Genomic DNA, 18,480 nt, shown 5'->3' on the forward strand with positions numbered 1-18,480 from the left:
ACCAGGTTCTCTCGCTAGGTTCTGTCTCTAAGTTCTGTGGCCAGTTTCTGTCCAGGATCTTTTGCCATGTTCTCTCCAGCGAAGTTCTTCTGTCTCTAGGTTCTGTGTAGGTTCTGTGTCTAGGTTCTGTGTGTTGTTGTCTTGTTACATCTGTATTTATACCAGTTGATTCCAATCCTATCAATCTCTATTCCAAAGGTTAGGGCGTTTCTTATCTCCATTCCAGGGAGTAAAGATTATGTAGCTTAAGCATGATTGTTCGTAGTTAAAGTGATTAATTACCCGCCTGGCACTTAGTTAAGGGGTTTTATTCCCTCCCTAACTTCAGGGGAAAATCCCTACCCGGGGAAACAACCTTTCTCAGAGACCTTGGTTAAAACACATAGTGCCAAGAAGGTGAGCAAACATATTAAGAACAGTATGCCATATATGCCAGGTCCCTTGAAACAGCAAGGATGGACCGGCTCCCGGCATAAGAAGAGTCCTAAGCCTGTTATTTCTGAAGTTAAATGAATTTTACTGTACTATGTAGTTAACCAGATTTGTATCCATATGATAAATGTACTATGATGAGTATTATATTTAGTGGGTCACCTTTTTTTGTAGGGCCTGATGATGCACAACAAAAAATAGAACCTCATCACACAGCAGTGCTGGGGGAAGGTGACAGTGTCCAGGTGGAGAACAAGGTAAATATTAAAAATCTTTAATTGCCCTAGCCCAGTGATCGGCAAACTCATTAGTCAACAGAGCCAAATCTCAACAGTACTTCTTTGCCGGGGTCCAACCCCAGCAGGTCCAGGGGTCCCCAAAGGTGTGGACGGAGTCGGCGAAGAAGGAATGACACAGAGGCAGCGTTCAGGTGATCATCATAGCTGGGTTCTCTTGTCAGGGTCTCCAGCCAGGTTCTGTAGCCAGTTCTCCAGCCAAGTTCTGGTCTGGATCTCCAGAGAGGTTCTGCTTAGGATCTCCAACCAGGTTCTGTGTCCATGTTCTCTTGCTAGGTTCTCCAGGTTCTCCAGCCAGGTTCTGTAGCCATGTTCCCTCGCTAGGTTCTCCAGGTTCTCCAGCCAGGTTCAGTTACCAGGTTCTATTGCCAATTTCTGTAGTCAGGTTCAGTCCAGGATCTTTTGCCATGTTCTCTCGCTAGGTTCTGTCTCTAGGTTCTGAGGCCAGTTTCTGTCCAGGAACTTTTGCCATGTTCTCTCCAGCGAAGTTCTTCTGTCTCTAGAGAACGTTCTGTGTAGGTTCTGTGCCTAGGTTCTGTCTCTCTTGGTTCTGTCTTCTTACATCTGTATTTATACCAGTTGATTCCAATCCTATCAATCTCTATTCCAAAGGTTAGGGCATTTCTTATCTCCATTCCAGGGAGTAAAGATTATGTAGCTTAAGCATGATTGTTCATAGTTAAAGTGATTAATTACCCACCTGGCACTTAGTTAAGAGGTTTTATTCCCTCCCTAACTTCAGGGGAAAATCCCTACCTGGGGAAACAACCTTTCTCAGAGACCTTGGTTAAAACACATAGTGCCAAGAAGGTGAGCAAACATATTAAGAACAGTATGCCATATATGCCAGGTCCCTTGAAACAGCAAGCAGGGACCGGCTCCCGGCACTTCTTCAAAATAGACTCTCCCAGGCCGAAAACCGACTTCTGCGCATGGGCCACGAAGTTTCAGTCGCACTGTACGTGCACGGCGCACGTGGTATTTTGTGGAAGAGCCACACTCAAGGGGCCAAAGAGCCGCATGTGGCTTGCGAGCCACAGTTTACTGACCACGCCCTATTCGGTTTGGCTCAGTGGATAGAGCGTCAGCCTGCGGACCAAAGGGTCCCAGGTTCATTTCTGGTCAAGGGCATGTGGTTGCAGACCAGGGCCCTGGTCAGGGCTCATACAGGAGGCAACAAATTGATGTTTCTCTCACATCGATGTTTCTCTCTGTCTTTCCCTCTTTCTTCCACTCTCTGAAAATCAATGGAAACATATCCTTAGGTGAGTATTTAAATCTTTAATTTTTCTTAACTTGTATTTTCTACTACTTTGCAGGAAGATGCTTGAATCTCCAGTGTATCTAGAATTCTTTTTTCCTTCTATGGGCAGAAAAACTATGCCATAAGTTTATCAACCCCTTTTATTAACTTCTGTTATTTCTATGGGTTTATTTTAAGATTTTATCAATACTGATTTGTCATCTTCAAAAATCATCTATGTCCCTATTGTTTACCCCTAGAAATTTGAATCTGGAGACAACACATCTTCCTTGTCTCTTAACTTTCTTTATACAATTGATTTGTTTTTAGTGTAAGTGAAAATAGATCAGCCCTTTAGGAGTGTAAGCATCGATGTGCACATACTCACAGAGAGCCCTTTAGAAGTCACCCCCATTTTGAACCCAGAGAAACATATGATGCATTTTATAGTACTTTTGTGTGAAAGCCCTGCTTTTTAAGTAAAGTTTCTGATATTTAAGGAGTCTTAGGAACTTCCCTTCCAAGGTTACCAAGTTTCTTTCCTGTGTCTATTCATTCCCTTGAGTGATTCACTTACCCACTATCTTGTGTGTTGATGAAGCCAATCTGACTGCTTTGTATCATTCTAATAAAGAAGATTGAAGAGACAATTTTGCAAAAGATCCTGAAAAGATGAATTTTGAAAAGTAGGGATAAAAACTGTTTTCACTGTGCAAGTGACTGGTAGAGAGGCAATTTGACTGACTCTGGCCCTGTAACCCTGGTATGTAGAATGCAATGGATTTGTGGAAATATTCTATACTAGAGGCCTGGTGCATGAAATTTGTGCACTTGAGGGGGGTTCCCTCAGCTAGGCCTGCATACTCTCACAGTCCAAGAGCCCTTGGGGGATGTCGGATATCCTTAGTGCGCTTGCTAGCCATCAGTCTGGCTTCTGGCTAAGTGGCGCTCCTGCGTTAAGTGTCTTCCCCCTAGTGGTCAGTGCACATAATAGCAAATGGTCATTCCACTGTTCAGTCGATTTGCATATTAGCCTTTTATGATATAGGACTAGAGGCCCGGTGCACAAAAATTTGTGCACTCAGGGGGGAGGGGGGTCCCCCAGCCCAGCCTGAGCCCTCTCGCAGTCTGGGACCCCTCGGGAGATAACGACCTGCTGGCTTAGGCCTGCTCCTGGGTGGCAGAGGGCAGGCCCAATCCCTAGGTGCAGCCCCTGGTCGGGCTCAGAGCAGGGCCGACTGGGGAGTTGGGGTGCTGCCCCCTGTCATGCACAGAGCAGGGCGGATTGGGAGGTTGTGATGCCACCCTCAGTCACGCTCAGAGTAGGGCCGATTGGGGGGTTGGGGCACCGTCCCCTGTCACACTCAAGGCAGGGTCGATGGGGAGGTTGTGGCACCACCCCCTGTCATGCACAGAGCAGAGCCAATCAGGGGGTTGGGGCACTGCCCCCTGTCACTCACAGAGCAGGGCCCATCGGGGGGTTGGGACTCTGTACCCTGTCATGCACAGAGCAGGGCCCATCAGGGGGTTGGGGTGCCACCCTCTATCACCCACAGAGCAGGGCCGATCAGGGGGTTGGGGCGCCGCCACTCTCACACTCAGGGCAGGGCTGATGGGGAGGTTATGGCTCTACCCCGTCACACACAGAGCAGGACCCGTGGGGGGGGGGTGTTGGGGCGCCGCACCCTGTCACACACAGAGCAGGGCCGATCAGGGGTTTGGGGCGCCACACCCTGTCACACACAGAGCCGCAGGGCGATCAGGGGGTTGGGGAGCTCCCCTCTATCAGGCACAGAGCAGGGCTGATTAGGGGGTTGGGGTGCCTTCCCCTGTCACGAACAGAGCAGGGTGGATAGGGAGGTTGTGGCCCCGCCCCCTGTCACACACAGAGCCGCAGGGCAATCAGGGGGTTTGGACGCTGCCCCCTGTCATGCTGATCCTGGTGCCAGGAGGCCTCGCGGCTCCGCTGATCCCGGTGCTGAGAGGCATATTACCCTTTTACTATATAGGGTAGAGGCCTGGTGCATGGGTGGGGCTGGCTGGTTTGCCCTGAAGGGTGTCCTGGATCAGGGTGGGGGTCCCCACTGGGGTGCCTGGCCAGCCTGGGTGAGGGGATTATGGCTGTTTGCAGCTGGTCACACACCCTTCAGGGTGGGGGTCCCCACTGGGGTGCCAGGCCAGTCTGGGTGAGGGGCTGAGGGCTGTTTTCAGTTTGGGGGTGACTGAAGCTCCCAACCGCTCCTTTTTTTCTTTTCTTTTTTTTTATTCTGGGCCAGCTTTAGCTTTGAGGCTTGGCTCCAGCTCTTAGGCCTCCGCTGCTGAAAGTAGGTTTCTGGCCTTTGCTTACAATGTTGCGATCCTGCTGGCTGAAGCCCGGACTAAGCAGGTTTCTGGGGTTTTGTTTAGCTTCTATATTTGTTACATAGTTGCTTAGAGTTGCAGCTCAGAGGCCTGCAGCGGCAGGTGGGGAACGTTGGAGTCCTCTGTCACTGAAGCAAGGAAGCCTCATGTTATTTTCAAGCTGCCTGGCTGCCGGCCGCCATCTTGGCTGGCAGTTAATTTGCATATTGCCCTGATTAGCCAATGGGAAGGGTAGTGGTCGTACGCCAATTACCATGTTTCTCTTTTATTAGATAGGATTAGCCCATTTTCCTGGCAGCTCGCCTACTGCTGCCTTAATCATCTGTAACCATGAACTGTGAAGTAAATAGAAACATTAATGAGCACCAGATGAAATTCATATCTCAGTATCTATGCTCTCTGTTATTAGGTTGACCTTTATGAAACTGCCACTTTTGACATACAAAAATGGCAATTTTATTTCTTTCAACCCCATGCAGGAAAGAGGCATGGAAGCTACACATAGGCCAGAAACTACTGGTAGCAGATTCATTTGTAGCACTATCCTCTTTAACTTGACAACCTCAGTTCTTTGTATAATATAGCAGAGGGCACATTGTTAATGTTAAGTACTTGGAAGCTGAAATGGAACAGCAGAAAGAAATGCTAAGGGGAGCCAGAAAGATGGGAGGCAGCAGGATAGAAAAGAATCGGCTGAAACCATCAGTTTATTGATAAGCAGTGCTCCTAGCTCCGGGGCATCATTCTGTTATGTGCACTTCTGTAATTATTGCTGTGTATACACATATCTGAGCCATAAAGACATTAGAAAGATTTCTATGAACAATTTTATTTTAAAAATTAACATTTAAGTCTGCATGTTTGTTATATTCATGAAAAGTAGAAAGTCCCCTTTAAATTACAACAAAGAAGAGAATGTGAAGGTGTGAATCTTGGCTTTACCACTTGTTAGCTGTGTGACTTTAGACATGTTTCTTAACCTCTATGAGCTTCAGTTTCTTTGTCTGCAATGAAATAATGATGCCAACTGCATGGAGTGGGGGTGGGGTTAGAAAGAATATATGTGATTACATATGTTAAGAGTTGACTCTATATCTGGCATAGGGGTCAGTAAATTATGTCCAATAGGCCAAATTTAAACCATTTTGTAAATTAAGTGTTATTGGACTAAAGCCACACCCATTCATTGCTGTTTGTCTATGGATGCTTTCACACCGCAATGGTAGAGTTGAGTGGTTGCAACAGAGACTGGATACCACAAAGCCTAAAATATTTACTTTCTGGCACTTTATGAAGAAAAGATTGCTAATCCCTGGTCTGCTACATAGTGGGTGCCCAAAAAATGCTAGCTGGAAAATTCACTGACCTAAACACCTTATTTAACAAATTCTTGTGCTAGATACATGAGGATTCATACCGTATGTAGGCCCTAAGGTATAGGGCACGGAACAGTTTCTATAGCAAGCAAAAGGCACTAAAGGACCTTGATTCCCTCAGGCTCCAGCCCAAGGTTATCTTCACTTGGAACTATACTTAGCCTGAGCATTAGATAAAGAAGGAAAATGTGACTTCCCAGTGCTCCCCCCAATCCTATTTGTACTGACTTATGGTCAAGAATGAGGTGTTGATACACTCCTTGGCTTCCTTCTAGCACTCAGAGGGCAAGTTGTCTTTTGTTACCATTACTCTGAAGTCTTCCCTGGCAGGAAGCAACTACAGGAGGCTTGGTTTATGTTAGATGTAGAAGTCTTTCAGCCAGACCCTTTGACTTCTTAGAGGAAGCCCTAACTCCAACAATGGTAGGCAATCAATTCCTCATGGGATGCCATCAAAACCATACTTGAGAGTAACAACACTCTTTAACTGGCACCATTCATGGGGAATTCATTAAATTAATACAGATTAACATTTGATTAAAATAAAGATGGGAAGACAAAAATAAAACAAAGCACCCTATTAAAGTTAGAGAAAACTTTTTTGCTTATTTATGTGTAAAAATTCATAACAAGCTATGAATTTTTATTTTTAAAAAATTATTATTTTATTTTTCATCACCATTTATCTCCTCTATATTCTCTTACACCTCCACCCATGCCCCTCCTATCTACCACCATCACCACACTGTTGTCCAAGTCCATAAGTTCCCTCTTTTGCTTTTTGGTCAATCCCTCCACCCCTCAACACCCCCCACACCAGAGCTGTCTATATGCTCTCTATCTATGATTCTCTATTTTGAAAAGCCATTAATTTTTAAAAACTGTTAATAGTTCATTGTTTTGTCTTTTAATTGGCCTAAGCAGTTTAAACAATGAAATCTAGTAAGATCAATTGTATGCAATTAAGTCATGCTACAACTTGGTTTTTTTCTGGTAACTTTTTCAGGTAATATTTCACTATAATAAATGTTCTTGAAGCAAAAGCATGCCCTTAGATTCATTCCCAGAGTCTAATCAATCAAACAAACTATGAGTACATACTCATAGTGTAGAAGTTATCACCACTTTAAATGAATCATAGAGCCTTCATCTGGGCTTTACTAATTTATTGTTGGCATCGGTGGAACCCAAGACATATCTTGGCAATAAGATTTATGGCCTAACAAGAGCAATTCGTAAAAATAAATTAAGTAAACACAAAAGGGCCTAACTCTGAACTAGGAACCCTGAGAATGTACACCAGAGTAAAAACAAATAAAAAAGAAAACATGTAAAGAAAAAGACATGGTCTGGGCCCCAAAAGATCATGAATTATAGTTGGGGTAATTATACATGAAGCAATAAGTGGGACTCTCTTACCTTTGTATGGGGTCTTGCATCAAACCCCAAAAAGGCATTGACTTAGATCGACACAGGGACTCATGTGTTAAACAGGACTTTTATTCTCTGCTTTTGCATGATTTCCATCATTTGACATGATACTCAAGCTCACTCAACATACTAGTAAACAGGACTTTTCAAGATAACAGCAACTGGAACTTTTAACTACATCAGCACTCAACTGAATATCCAAAAAGATTATCAGCTTTCACTAAAAAGGCTAGTTAAGGAAAGAGAAAAGATGCATTTAAAAAAGAGAAAAAGACATAAAACATCTGGTTTAGGTTAGAGCAGAAGGGGCCGCTCAGAGGTTAATTTCGTGGAAAAATCATTAGAAGAATCTTGGACCATCCTTCAGATTTCTGAAATGAAAAACGAACCCCCTGAACGCCTCAGTACCCAGCAGTTTAATCATTTTTCATTTCAGACCAAATGCAAGTGTCCGTTTATCTTATTGTCCAAATTATAAATGGAAAGTCATCATTTGATTTGAGTAATATGTAAAGGAGCAAAACTTTAATTTTTAAAACATTATTATTCTAAAATGTATAAACTGTAGGACAAAAGATACATCTTCTGAATTAAAAAAACTTGCAGTTTTAAAAGTCAGTGCATCCATGACACAGATGGTCAGTTTCAAAGTCTTTAGAGAATAAACCTTTTTTGATAACTGTGCTTTTTTTTGCTTGAATTTTTAGTCATTTAAACATGGCATTAAAAAATCATTTCAGATAGAAACCTGCTCCTTTCCTGTGGGCTTAGAGTCTATTATGCACAATTTCACTTATTCATAACCTTGGGACATCAACATATCAGTGAGCTATAAAGTATGATGTAAGTGGACCAAGACTAATTTGATTTTTGGTGTTGATTTGTTTGAGTTCTTTGTAATTTTTGGATATTAGAGAATATGTTCTCCCATTCACTCAGTTGTCTTTTCGTTTTGTTGATGGCTTCCTTTGCTGTACAATTAACTATATATGGTTCCAGGTGGGTTCTTGAAATAACAGGGGGAACACTCTGTAAAGTATGTGATTGTCTAACCACTAAGCTGTACACCTGAAACTGATATAAAATAATATTGAATGTATACTCTGCACCTGAAACTGATATAAAATAATATTGAATGCATACTCTAATTGAAAACAAAATAAAAATGAAATTTAAAAATTACAGTTGGCTGTGCCTAAAGTTACCTTCATGGCCTTAACACAAATTCTGAGGTCAGCTTATTCTACTCCTTGTGCTCACATCTTCAGGTCACAGAGCCTTAGAGTAATTGTTTTTGAATGGGCACAAGTAGAACTAATTTCTGCCTGAAAATGACCTGAGCTTGGAGTGCTCCTACTTTGAAGAGAAATTTTATCTGGATGGGGAGCAACTGAGAGACTTCAGTAGTTACCAGGAAGTACTACTTTAAAATGGAATTTTTAGATGAATATTTAGTACCTAAATCTGAGGTCTGCCAGGTCTTCCTCTGTATAGATCTGGCTTGAAATAAAGAGGCGTGTTATGTTGAACAAAATGATATTGTTAGTGGGAAATTACAAATCCTATCATCACATAGTCAATTCATAACCAGGTCAGTCACACAGTTTGTCTTAAAGATGTTTCTAGTTAAGGAAACTCTTAATTTAAATTCTTCCTTATCTAAGAAGGTTAATATTTTCATAGTCTAGACTTATGTTCTAAATGCCACCAAAAATCTTAAGGAATAAGCCTTTCCATATTGAGTACTGCAGAGATAGTATATCTGGAAGTATATCTGGAGTTTATATTCAGAATTAGGAACTTTGTCCATTTGTCTAGCATGTTAACTTCAAATTATTCCTAATTTAATACCCTGTATAATAAAAGGCTAATATGCAAATTGTCCCCTCTACTGGGAGCTTGACCAGAGGGCTGGGCCGGTTGGCCAACCTCCTGTGTCCCCTCCCCCCGGCCAGCTGATCAGCCTCAATTGGGGTAGGCCAGACCCCACACGTGCACGAATTTGTGCACCAGGCCTCTAGTTTAAAAATAAGCACGTTTATTGACTGATGCTTTCCACCTTGACTTTAGGATCCTGAGAGAAGCCACTTCGTTCTAATTGCCGGGGAGCCATTAGGAGAACCAGTTGTCCAACATGGTAAGCCCAAAAGATATGTTCCTTGAAATCTCAGTTAATGAAGAACATTTTGTTTTCTTTTTTTTTTTAACTTTTAAAAATTCAGACGTTTAAGTTATTCTATTACTTATTTGTGCTTAAAGATAGCCACAACTGTATATCCACTACTTGGGAATGAATTAACTAAGGCCTTTGTTTCTTTTATCATGGAATGTCTTTAATTATGTGCCCACAAATTAAGTGCAGGGTGTCATAGATTGTTGGAATAGGGAATGTCCATAGTGTTAATTGTAGTCATGGCCCTTTTATAAGTGAGGAAAATGAAATCTCAATATTTTACTTATTTACATAGCAAATCCTTGGGTAGCATCTGCCATTAACTAGGATTGGTTGAAATGCTTTCTAAATATTAATACATTTAATCTTCAGAACAAACTTATGAGGTATATTCTGTCATCCCCATTTTCCAGATGAGGAAACAGAGATGCAAAGGTTCATTGGCTTGCCTGAGGCCACATAGTTGGATTTACACTCAGGCTTTCTGGTTTCCAACTACCCCTTCTGCCTTGCACAATGCCAGTTGCCCCTCACTCTGCCCTGTGGTTTCTCTAATGGGACACGATTGTTGGCAGTGGTGCTGGGATTTGAACACTAACTCCTGATCCCACGTTTTGTGCTCTCTCCACTATACCAAGAGTCTACATCATGAGAGATTAAATGCACACCATTTTTATTACAGAGGAGTTCAAAGGTTCAATTATAGAAGAGATGAAAACTGTAGTTTGAAAGAGGATTTATGGGATTATTGACAACTATCAAACATTTTTCTTATTTATAACCCTTATAGTTGATCAATGAAAAACATGTTTTCTGGAGAATGTAATGTACAGCTTGGCAATGATAGTTATTACTATATTGCACATTTGAAAGTTGCTAAGAGAGTAAATCTTAAAACTTCTCATCACAAGAAAAAAAGCTGTAGCTATGTAATGCATGTTAAGTAGACTTATGGTGGTGATCATTTTACATATATCGAATCATTATGTTGGATACCGGAAACTAATATTATGTTTATTATACCTCTATTTTAAAAATAAATAAATTGCCCTAGCCGGTTTGGCTCAGTGGATAGAGCGTTGGCCTGTGGACTGAAGGGTCCCAGGTTCAATTCTGGTCAAGGGCATATACCTTGGTTGTGGGCACATCCCCAGTAGGGGGTGTGCAGGAGGCAGCTGATCGATGTTTCTCTCTCATCGATGTTTCTAACTCTCTATCCCTCTCCCTTACTCTCTGTAAAAAAAAATCCATAAAATATATTTAAAAACAAACAAACAAACAAACAAACAAATAAATAAATAAATTTGGTAATGTAATAGAAAGAAAAAAAGAACATGAGAAAAAAGAAAAAGAAACACAAAACTTGCTTTCTGGTTTCAGTTTTCTTTTTCTGCTTGAGGATTTGAGGAGATAAGCTTCCTCAATCTGACTTTGGAGGGCGTCAAGCTTCCAATAATACATCCCTTGTTTCTCAAAGTGTGGCCTGTGAACTAGCAGCATCAGCATCATTTGAGAGAGAGTTAGAAGTGCAGAGTTTCAGACCCTACTCCAGACCTCCTGAATCAGAATATAAATTTTCATAAGATTCCAGTTGATTCATGTGCACACTACAAACTGAGAGGCACATCAGACTACCCCCAGAAAAGTGTCAAAATGGGAGCCCAAAAGTGCACTGATTTTACAGAAAAATAATTAAGGGATGAGAGAATTGTTCTACAAGTGTAAGCTATAGCAAAATTATGACATGCAGGAAATCTGTCCTTGGCCCTGTACCTGCTCTCATTTTCCGAGTTCCAATACTTTCCCCCATGTGTCCTTTCAAAACTTGGCTTCTCCAGGGTGCCCTCTTGGATTTATTATTTATTTCACACATGAGGGCTCTCTCATTTTTTCCTATGCGAGAGCATCCAAATCTCCAGACTCCAGATGAAAATTCTCTCACGAACCCCAGATCTATATTTCCAACAATGTACTAAGCACCTCTGGCAGGAAGCCATTTTATTGTCTCTAGCACCTTCATGTCAAAATATCCAGAACTGAAAGGCTCTACCCACAGCCTCCTATGGCCTGTATCTCAATTATCCTTCACAATCCCACCATCAGCCAGCCTTCCAGGTCAGACATCTTCTCTATCTGGATTCCAGAGTCTTCTTCAAAAACTGCAAATCAGATCATGTTATTCTCTACTTAACTCGGTGATTCCTGATCACCTGCAGAATTATGTCCAAACATCTTTCAGTAGATGGAATTCAAAGTGCAGAGGGGTCTGGCCTCTTCCTATACATCAGATCCCTCCAATTCTTTCCTCTGATCCTTCCTTCAAACACTGTGCCTCCATTTTCATTTCTTCCAACATGCTAATCCCGAAATGCCATTCCTTCACATATCCTGTTCAAATATCATCTGCTTTGTGAATCCTTTCCTGGACCCTTCTTCACCTTTCTGTGCTGATTCCATACATTTTACATATTTTTATCACTTCGTCTATCACAGTGCTTGTAATAATTTGTTTTCATATCTGTCTCTGTGATAGATTTGAAGCCCTTGGAGGGAGAGAGTCTGTCATTCATCTCTAACTCCTGGCACAATGTTTGTCCTTTAATAGGCACTCAATAAGTACTTGATAGATAGGTAATTGAATGAATGAATGAGTTAGAGGCTTTCTGCCTGTTTCTCCTTGTATGATCATCCTATATTCCTTGCAACATCTCCAAAGGCCTCAACATCATCAAAGCATATTATAGTGAGAGCCAAAGCCCTGATACGCTAACAGTGGTGAAGAAATTCTAAGTAATACAGTTCTATTTTAACTTGGGTCTCTCTGAGAAGGCCCCTTAAATGAGGAACTTTTATAAAAGGAATGCCAGGAACCTCTGCAGACTGGTAGAAGAAATATACTGAGTGGACAAATCTGTCACCTGCTTTTAAGACACTGTAAATGGCACCAAGGAGCTGGGCTTGTTTATCCAGGAGATCTTGGAAGTGTACAGTCGAGGACAGTGTCCCTTTGTCCCTATAATGTGTGAAAAAAAGGGAAGAGACAGACATTACAGACTTCTGCACTTTTAGAAAAACCTGAATTCAAACCTAGGAATTAGGCAAAGGGACCAGCAAACCACTTCATGTTTTTGTAAAGAAAGTTTTATTGGAACACAGCTATGCCTATTCATTTTCATATTGTCTGTGGCTCCTTTTATGCTTCAATGAAAGAGTTGAGTAGTTGAAACAGACTGATCACAAAATCTAAAATATATACTATTTGGCCCTTTACAGAAAAAGTTTGCCAGCCTTAGAGAATCTAAAATATGATGCTTTCTTGATTTGAAATTTTTATAATTTCCCATTTATTGTCAACAAACTGTTACTAGTCTTCAAAAATGACATGCCCGGCCAATGTGGCTCTGTGGTTGAGCATCAACCCATGAACCAGGTTCCTGTTTGATTCCTGGTCAGGGCACATGCTCAGGTTGCGGGCTCCATCCTTAGTAGGGGGCGTGCAGGAGGCAGCCGAGTGGTGATTCTCATCATTGATGATTCTATCTCTCCCTTCCTCTCTGAAATCAATAAAAACATATTTTTTTAAATGACTTAGACCTGTCATGTAAGTACATAGTCTCATATACTGTGTAGATACAAAATTAGGATGAGATTTGCCAATTCATTGTACCAGTTTGGTTCAATTATTGACATTAGCTAGTGCTATAAAGCTAACACTACAGTAAATCTTAAAAGTTCTCATCACAAGAAAAAATGGGTACTAACTAGATTTATTGTGGTGATCATTTTACAATATATACTAATTTAAAATCATTATATTTACACCTGAAACTAATATAATGTTGCATGTCAATTATATCTCCAAAAATAAGGAAGAAAAAAAAAAGCCTAACAACTAAAAAATGGCTGTAATAGAACCAAACCTAAGAATATTTTGAATAAAGGGACTGCAATTGTTGATGACAACTTTGCAATGGATGAATGAGATGTAATTGCCTTTGTTTATCTCAAGTTCGGTCTTTATAATCAAACACAGTCCTTGTCAAGAAACGTGTGCTACCATCCTCGGAGATTGGATGCTGTGAAAATAACCTTTTACTGTTCAGATATGCCTGGAATTGTTTCAAGTTAACCATTTCTAGTGGTAAAAGAACATGCTATCATCACCCAGAACTCTCTGAATGTCTCTTTCTGCCTTAGGTCCATTCGTGATGAACACCAATGAAGAGATTTCACAGGCCATTCTTGATTTCAGAAATGCAAAAAACGGGTTTGAAAGAGCCAAAACCTGGAAGTCAAAGATTGGAAATTAGTGAAGAGCGAGCACAGAAGCAGGTCTCGATGCTTTCTGAAATTTTGCCATTTGTCGCATCCATTTAGTCAATGCATTCAGTTTCCAAAACTGACTTAGCCAGTGCATCTGAGGAATTCCACAAACAGTGACAGCATTGTTTTTATAGCAATGTACATGAGATATTTCCTGGCACATACAAATAAACCTAACTGTTGCTTCTTTAAAAATCAGTATTCTTCCTTTTATGTATGTTTGTTTTTCATGTGTGTATGGATATTTTGTTATTTTTGTGAACGTCTGAGATTTTAAAGCATAATTGATTGCTTCTGTGTGTCACTAGCAGTTGATGCCTCATGAGCATCTGAGGTCCATTACTGAGCACTGCAATTTTCAATACAGAGTCATGCCTATGTGCAGAGGTTTCACATTACAGGTTATCTGCGTTAAAATAACAGCAGTCCTAAGCATTTGAGTCAGTTTTTAAAAACATCCTTGCTATTGGTAGGGATGTGACAGGATTACAGCCAAGACTTCCCTGCATATTCTGCCAAAATCTGTGTCAGATTTAAGACACATGCTCCTGCAAGCTTCCATGAGGGTTGTGAAAAGAGTTGGAATCCAGAATTGGGTTCCAGCTTTTCTGTAGCTGCAAACATTGGTGGCCACACCACCTCTTTATAAAGCAGCTAGAACCTGGGGCATAGGGTAGAGAGATTTTTTAAAAAAATTGCTGGGCATGAAATGGATTTAAAGTGCTTTCTCATTGCAAGGGAAAACATGTCCACCTCCTAATTATTCTTGGAGCATGAGAACATTTAAAATTTTTTTCATCTCTCTATCTGCATAAGATTGTGCAAAAACGTACCTTGATTAATCATTTCATTGGATTTTTATCACAATTGATTGTTTTTCCATGTGAAATCTTGGGGTTTCGAACTTTCCTTCTGGAGAATGCCTTTTGAAACAGTTTTCTCTAGCTACCTATTGTCAACTACTTGGTAATCAGTGGGTATTAAAGTGTTCAAAATGTACAGACAGTGGGCAGTGGTGAATATTTTCATGATGTTTTATCTGCAATTGGTGCAAGACTCCAGTGATGAACATGGATCAATGAAGGTAGGTGAGCTTATGTTTTAATATGATGTAGATTTTTTATTGGCTTACATGGAAGACTTTTCTTTTTTGCATCCTCTATTTGTTAATGAGTGTTCTGTTTCTTAGGCGTCCTATGATTCTTGCTATGCGTGTTTAAAAATGCTGAGGGGTGTTTGGGGATATAAAAGAATATGAACAAATATTCTGGAATCTTTTCAAATGGGCAAATTTCCCCTCAATTTTATATGTGGATGGCATAGTGATTTGATTTTCTAATGAAGCACTGACTTATTTTTGTGACACATAACTTTGTGGCCATTTATATTCAGGTTGTTTATGAGCACCAAATATTAGTTAATTTAGTTAGTTCATTACTTCTGTCAATGGAAACCTATGTGTTTGCCACAGAAGTTTTCTATCTGTTTTTCCAAATTACTCATTGCCACCATCTAGAAAAATATTTTCTTGGAAGTTAATTTAGTTTTTTTGCTCTTTGAAACGTGTAAAATTCAACAGTAATTGAATCTGTGATTCTATGAGCAAGCATTAGATAGAGCCCAATAGACTGAGGATAATGCAAAAATAAATAAACTGGGATGTTACTGACTGAGCAATAAGTTTTATGTATTTCATAGAACATATATTTTTTGCTTTTTATTTTGAAAATGATTCTGATATAATTGTTTTAACTGAAGCAGTGCTAAATCATTGTTGATTTAGGAATTTCTGGCTGAGAGCAATCAATCAAATGTGGCCTTGAGTTTTTGTAGCTGTTGTTAATACATGTATTTTTACCAGGGGTGAATGTGCCCCCAACAGGGGAAATTGGTCCTTGGGGCTGAAAGTCTTATTCTTGTTATGTATAAAGCACAGATAAACATGCAGTACATAAACAGATATGCAGTATATCTTTAGAGGGTGAACTCTGTGCTAGGGGTAGAGAGACACCTTGTCCAGAAGTTTACACTTTTCTAAATCTCCAGATTCCAAATGCACATGGGATAGGTCACCGTTACTCAGCTCCCCTTCATTGCCACCAGCCTCCATGTTGGACTTCAATGCCAGGTGGCAAGGAATCCAATTTTGAGCCTATTTAACAGGAGAGAGAAAAATCTGACTTGTTTGAAGCAAGTAAGACTTTTCAGACTGTTCAGCTTTTCTTACGTGCACAAAACTCAGGTTTAGATGTGCCGAGTTAATGGAGTTGCACTTTTACCCCCCACCCCCACCCCAGTATTATTGCATGGAGTTTTAAAATGTTCCCATTGTACTTTGAAAACATCAATGTATTTGATGGGACAGGAAGAGACTGATTTGTTGTAATTAAGTACTGTTCTTGAGGTTGTTCAACTCTTAAAGAGCACAGGTACCAATAATTCTTTAGGTGCCCTGGGCACAGTGAGGTTTTAAAAGTTTCAAATTTACTGCTACCATAGAAACTCATTTTAATGGGGCAACAGAGGAAAGCAGTTGAATTTGCATGTGACAGAAAATATGTTCTTCCACATGGAAGATGCAGCATTATATGCTTAATAATATTAATGATTTTCTTCATGTATATTATAATTTCCTTTAAAAAGTAAAGCTACATATATTCAGCTTATATTCACCCAATCCCCAGCTAAATTAAATATGTCTGTGTTAAGTAAAGATTGCCTATAGTTAAACAGAAGTTTTGGTATACATGTGACTGAGTGGTGAGGGAAGGATAAGGAGGTTTATCATCTATATATATAAAAGGCTAATATGCAAAGTGTCCCCTCGGGGGTTAGACCAGAGACTGAGAGTTTGATTGCTCACTATGATGTGTGCTGACCACCAGGGGGCGGCATGGAACAAAGGAAGGCCCCAGCTGGCAGCTGGAAGGAAGGCACCAACCAGCAGCTGGATAGCTCCGATTGGCCCTGATCACCTGCCAGGCCTAGGGACCCTACCCATGCATGAACTTTATGCACTGGGCCTCTAGTATTGTTTGTAATACTAGTCCTTCCCCTTCCAACTTTTTCTTATGAGAAAATCTAAAAAGAAATAAATGTTTCTTAGTATTAATGTTCCTCTTGTTTAAATCAAAGTTTAGTATGAAAGCATATTCAGGATAGTAGTGGTTTGGACACTGGGATATGAGTTTTATTTTTTGCTTTTTGAGATGAATATGTTTTATTTATTATACAACATTTTCAGGGTCCTCCTCAGTAGTAGGTGCAGGAGAAGGTTTTTCTCTCCACCCTCCCCTCTTCTAACCACCTCTTTTCCAGAATGGATGGCAATGCCAGTCTATTCCCAGATTACCCTTCCCTCATATTCCCCCATAGTCCTTACTTTCTGGTCTTAAACATTCTCCTGTTGTTTTTTTTCCAGCTTAGAATAAAGTTGCCTCTACTATAGTTACATGAATCTGTGTATACTTTTTTTCTGTAGCAACCATGTAAACAGCTGCTAATACCTTGGACAATTGTGCTTAATGCCATTTGAATATATGGCATCCTAATTTCATTACCCATGCCACTTGTACTCAAGAGAGCTGTTTGGGGTAAGCAGTGCATGGAATTTGTGAACTGAGATAAATATGTTTGAAAATCTCAACTCCAATCTGTAAATACTACTTAGCTGCTAAGTTTCTCAATCTAAGCAAAACACATTTTCTTCTAAAAATAAGGTTAACCCAATGCCTTTTTTATTCAATAATATAACCAGATTAACCATCTAGATGTGAGATCTATTTCTTTGTCTATTTTCTTCAGCTTTTTTATACAGATATCATAGTCATATACAGTTGAGCAGGGTACTCTAGGAAGCTCCATCCACATAGACCTATATATGTATGTGACAGTCCTGAGTACAATAGTGTAGATACACTGGGCATTTGGTAAATGAAATTCTCACTGTCCTGTCATTCACATTCTGGCCAGCACTATTTCTGGTATATTTGATACACTACTAGGGGAAGCCATCTTGCATAAATCTTTTCAAAGTCACTAATGCAGACATATCAATAGAGTGATGAAGAAATAATTCCAGGTCATGGTAGGCTTTCCCAACTCTTTTCTGGCAAAATTTGTTTCCTTCTCCCCCATACTTCCTTTTAGCCCCCTCTTTCTTAACTTCACTAGTAGAAGAATATTGCTGGGTGCTGTAGTCATTCAAATTCTACATAAGACTGGAATATGTCCAAGATCCACAGGATGTGGGATAACTACAACTTTCATGAGAAAGCTACATGGCTGACAAGACTTCATAAACTTTGTATCACTTGCCTTCTCTGGAAATTTTCTCTAAAGTGAATTGAATAACAAGGACTGAGGTGCACTCTTCATATTTAACTCCAGGAAGCAGACTCATACTGACTCCCCTCCCTATCCCACTTCCAAAGTCATTCACAGGAAAGTCCATTCACTTTGTTTTGTGTGTGTTTTTTCCAAAAACTTTTTACATTTATTTTTTTAATTTCTTTATTAATAAAGTTATTACATATGTGTCCATTCACTTTGTTCTTAGTCAAATGGCCCAACAAGCTTTTGTCCAATTTTCTATCAGGCACAGTCTTTGGCATAAAAGACATTTGAAATGTTTTCCATTAATTTCTTTATTTATGACCTTATCATTGAATGTGTTGAATTACATGCTTCTATACACCGACATATTCTATCCTAGGTAGTCACTTTTAACTAGTGGTTGAAGCTTTTATATCACTATAGCATATTATTGGTATTTAGGATACAGTAGAACCACCTGCATCTTATATCTTGAATATAGTACTACTTTGTATGACTTATTTTTTTAAA

The 18,480-nt window shown here is 40.1% G+C and overlaps 2 protein-coding genes across 4 annotated transcripts in view; both read left to right on the forward strand.

Annotated features, from left to right (window-relative positions):
• The window catches only part of PIR (pirin), an 82,629-nt gene extending 68,799 nt beyond the window's left edge, over positions 1 to 13,830 (forward strand). For both annotated transcript variants that reach the window (XM_036305443.1, XM_036305444.1), the window contains exons 8-10: positions 607 to 689; positions 9,210 to 9,276; positions 13,510 to 13,830. In XM_036305443.1, the coding sequence (XP_036161336.1) occupies positions 607 to 689; positions 9,210 to 9,276; positions 13,510 to 13,622 (263 nt within the window). In that variant the 3' untranslated portion in view covers positions 13,623 to 13,830. The remainder of the gene's footprint in view (positions 1 to 606; positions 690 to 9,209; positions 9,277 to 13,509) is intronic.
• A 68-nt stretch (positions 13,831 to 13,898) lies between these two features.
• VEGFD (vascular endothelial growth factor D) overlaps positions 13,899 to 18,480 on the forward strand; it is a 29,982-nt gene continuing 25,400 nt past the window's right edge. For both annotated transcript variants that reach the window (XM_036305440.1, XM_036305442.1), the window contains exon 1: positions 13,899 to 14,719. In XM_036305440.1, coding sequence (XP_036161333.1) covers positions 14,630 to 14,719 — 90 coding nt within the window. In that variant the 5' untranslated portion in view covers positions 13,899 to 14,629. The remainder of the gene's footprint in view (positions 14,720 to 18,480) is intronic.

The sequence above is a fragment of the Myotis myotis genome, unplaced genomic scaffold (assembly GCF_014108235.1).
Source record: "Myotis myotis isolate mMyoMyo1 unplaced genomic scaffold, mMyoMyo1.p scaffold_m19_p_4, whole genome shotgun sequence".
In the NCBI taxonomy this organism is placed as follows: domain Eukaryota; kingdom Metazoa; phylum Chordata; class Mammalia; order Chiroptera; family Vespertilionidae; genus Myotis; species Myotis myotis.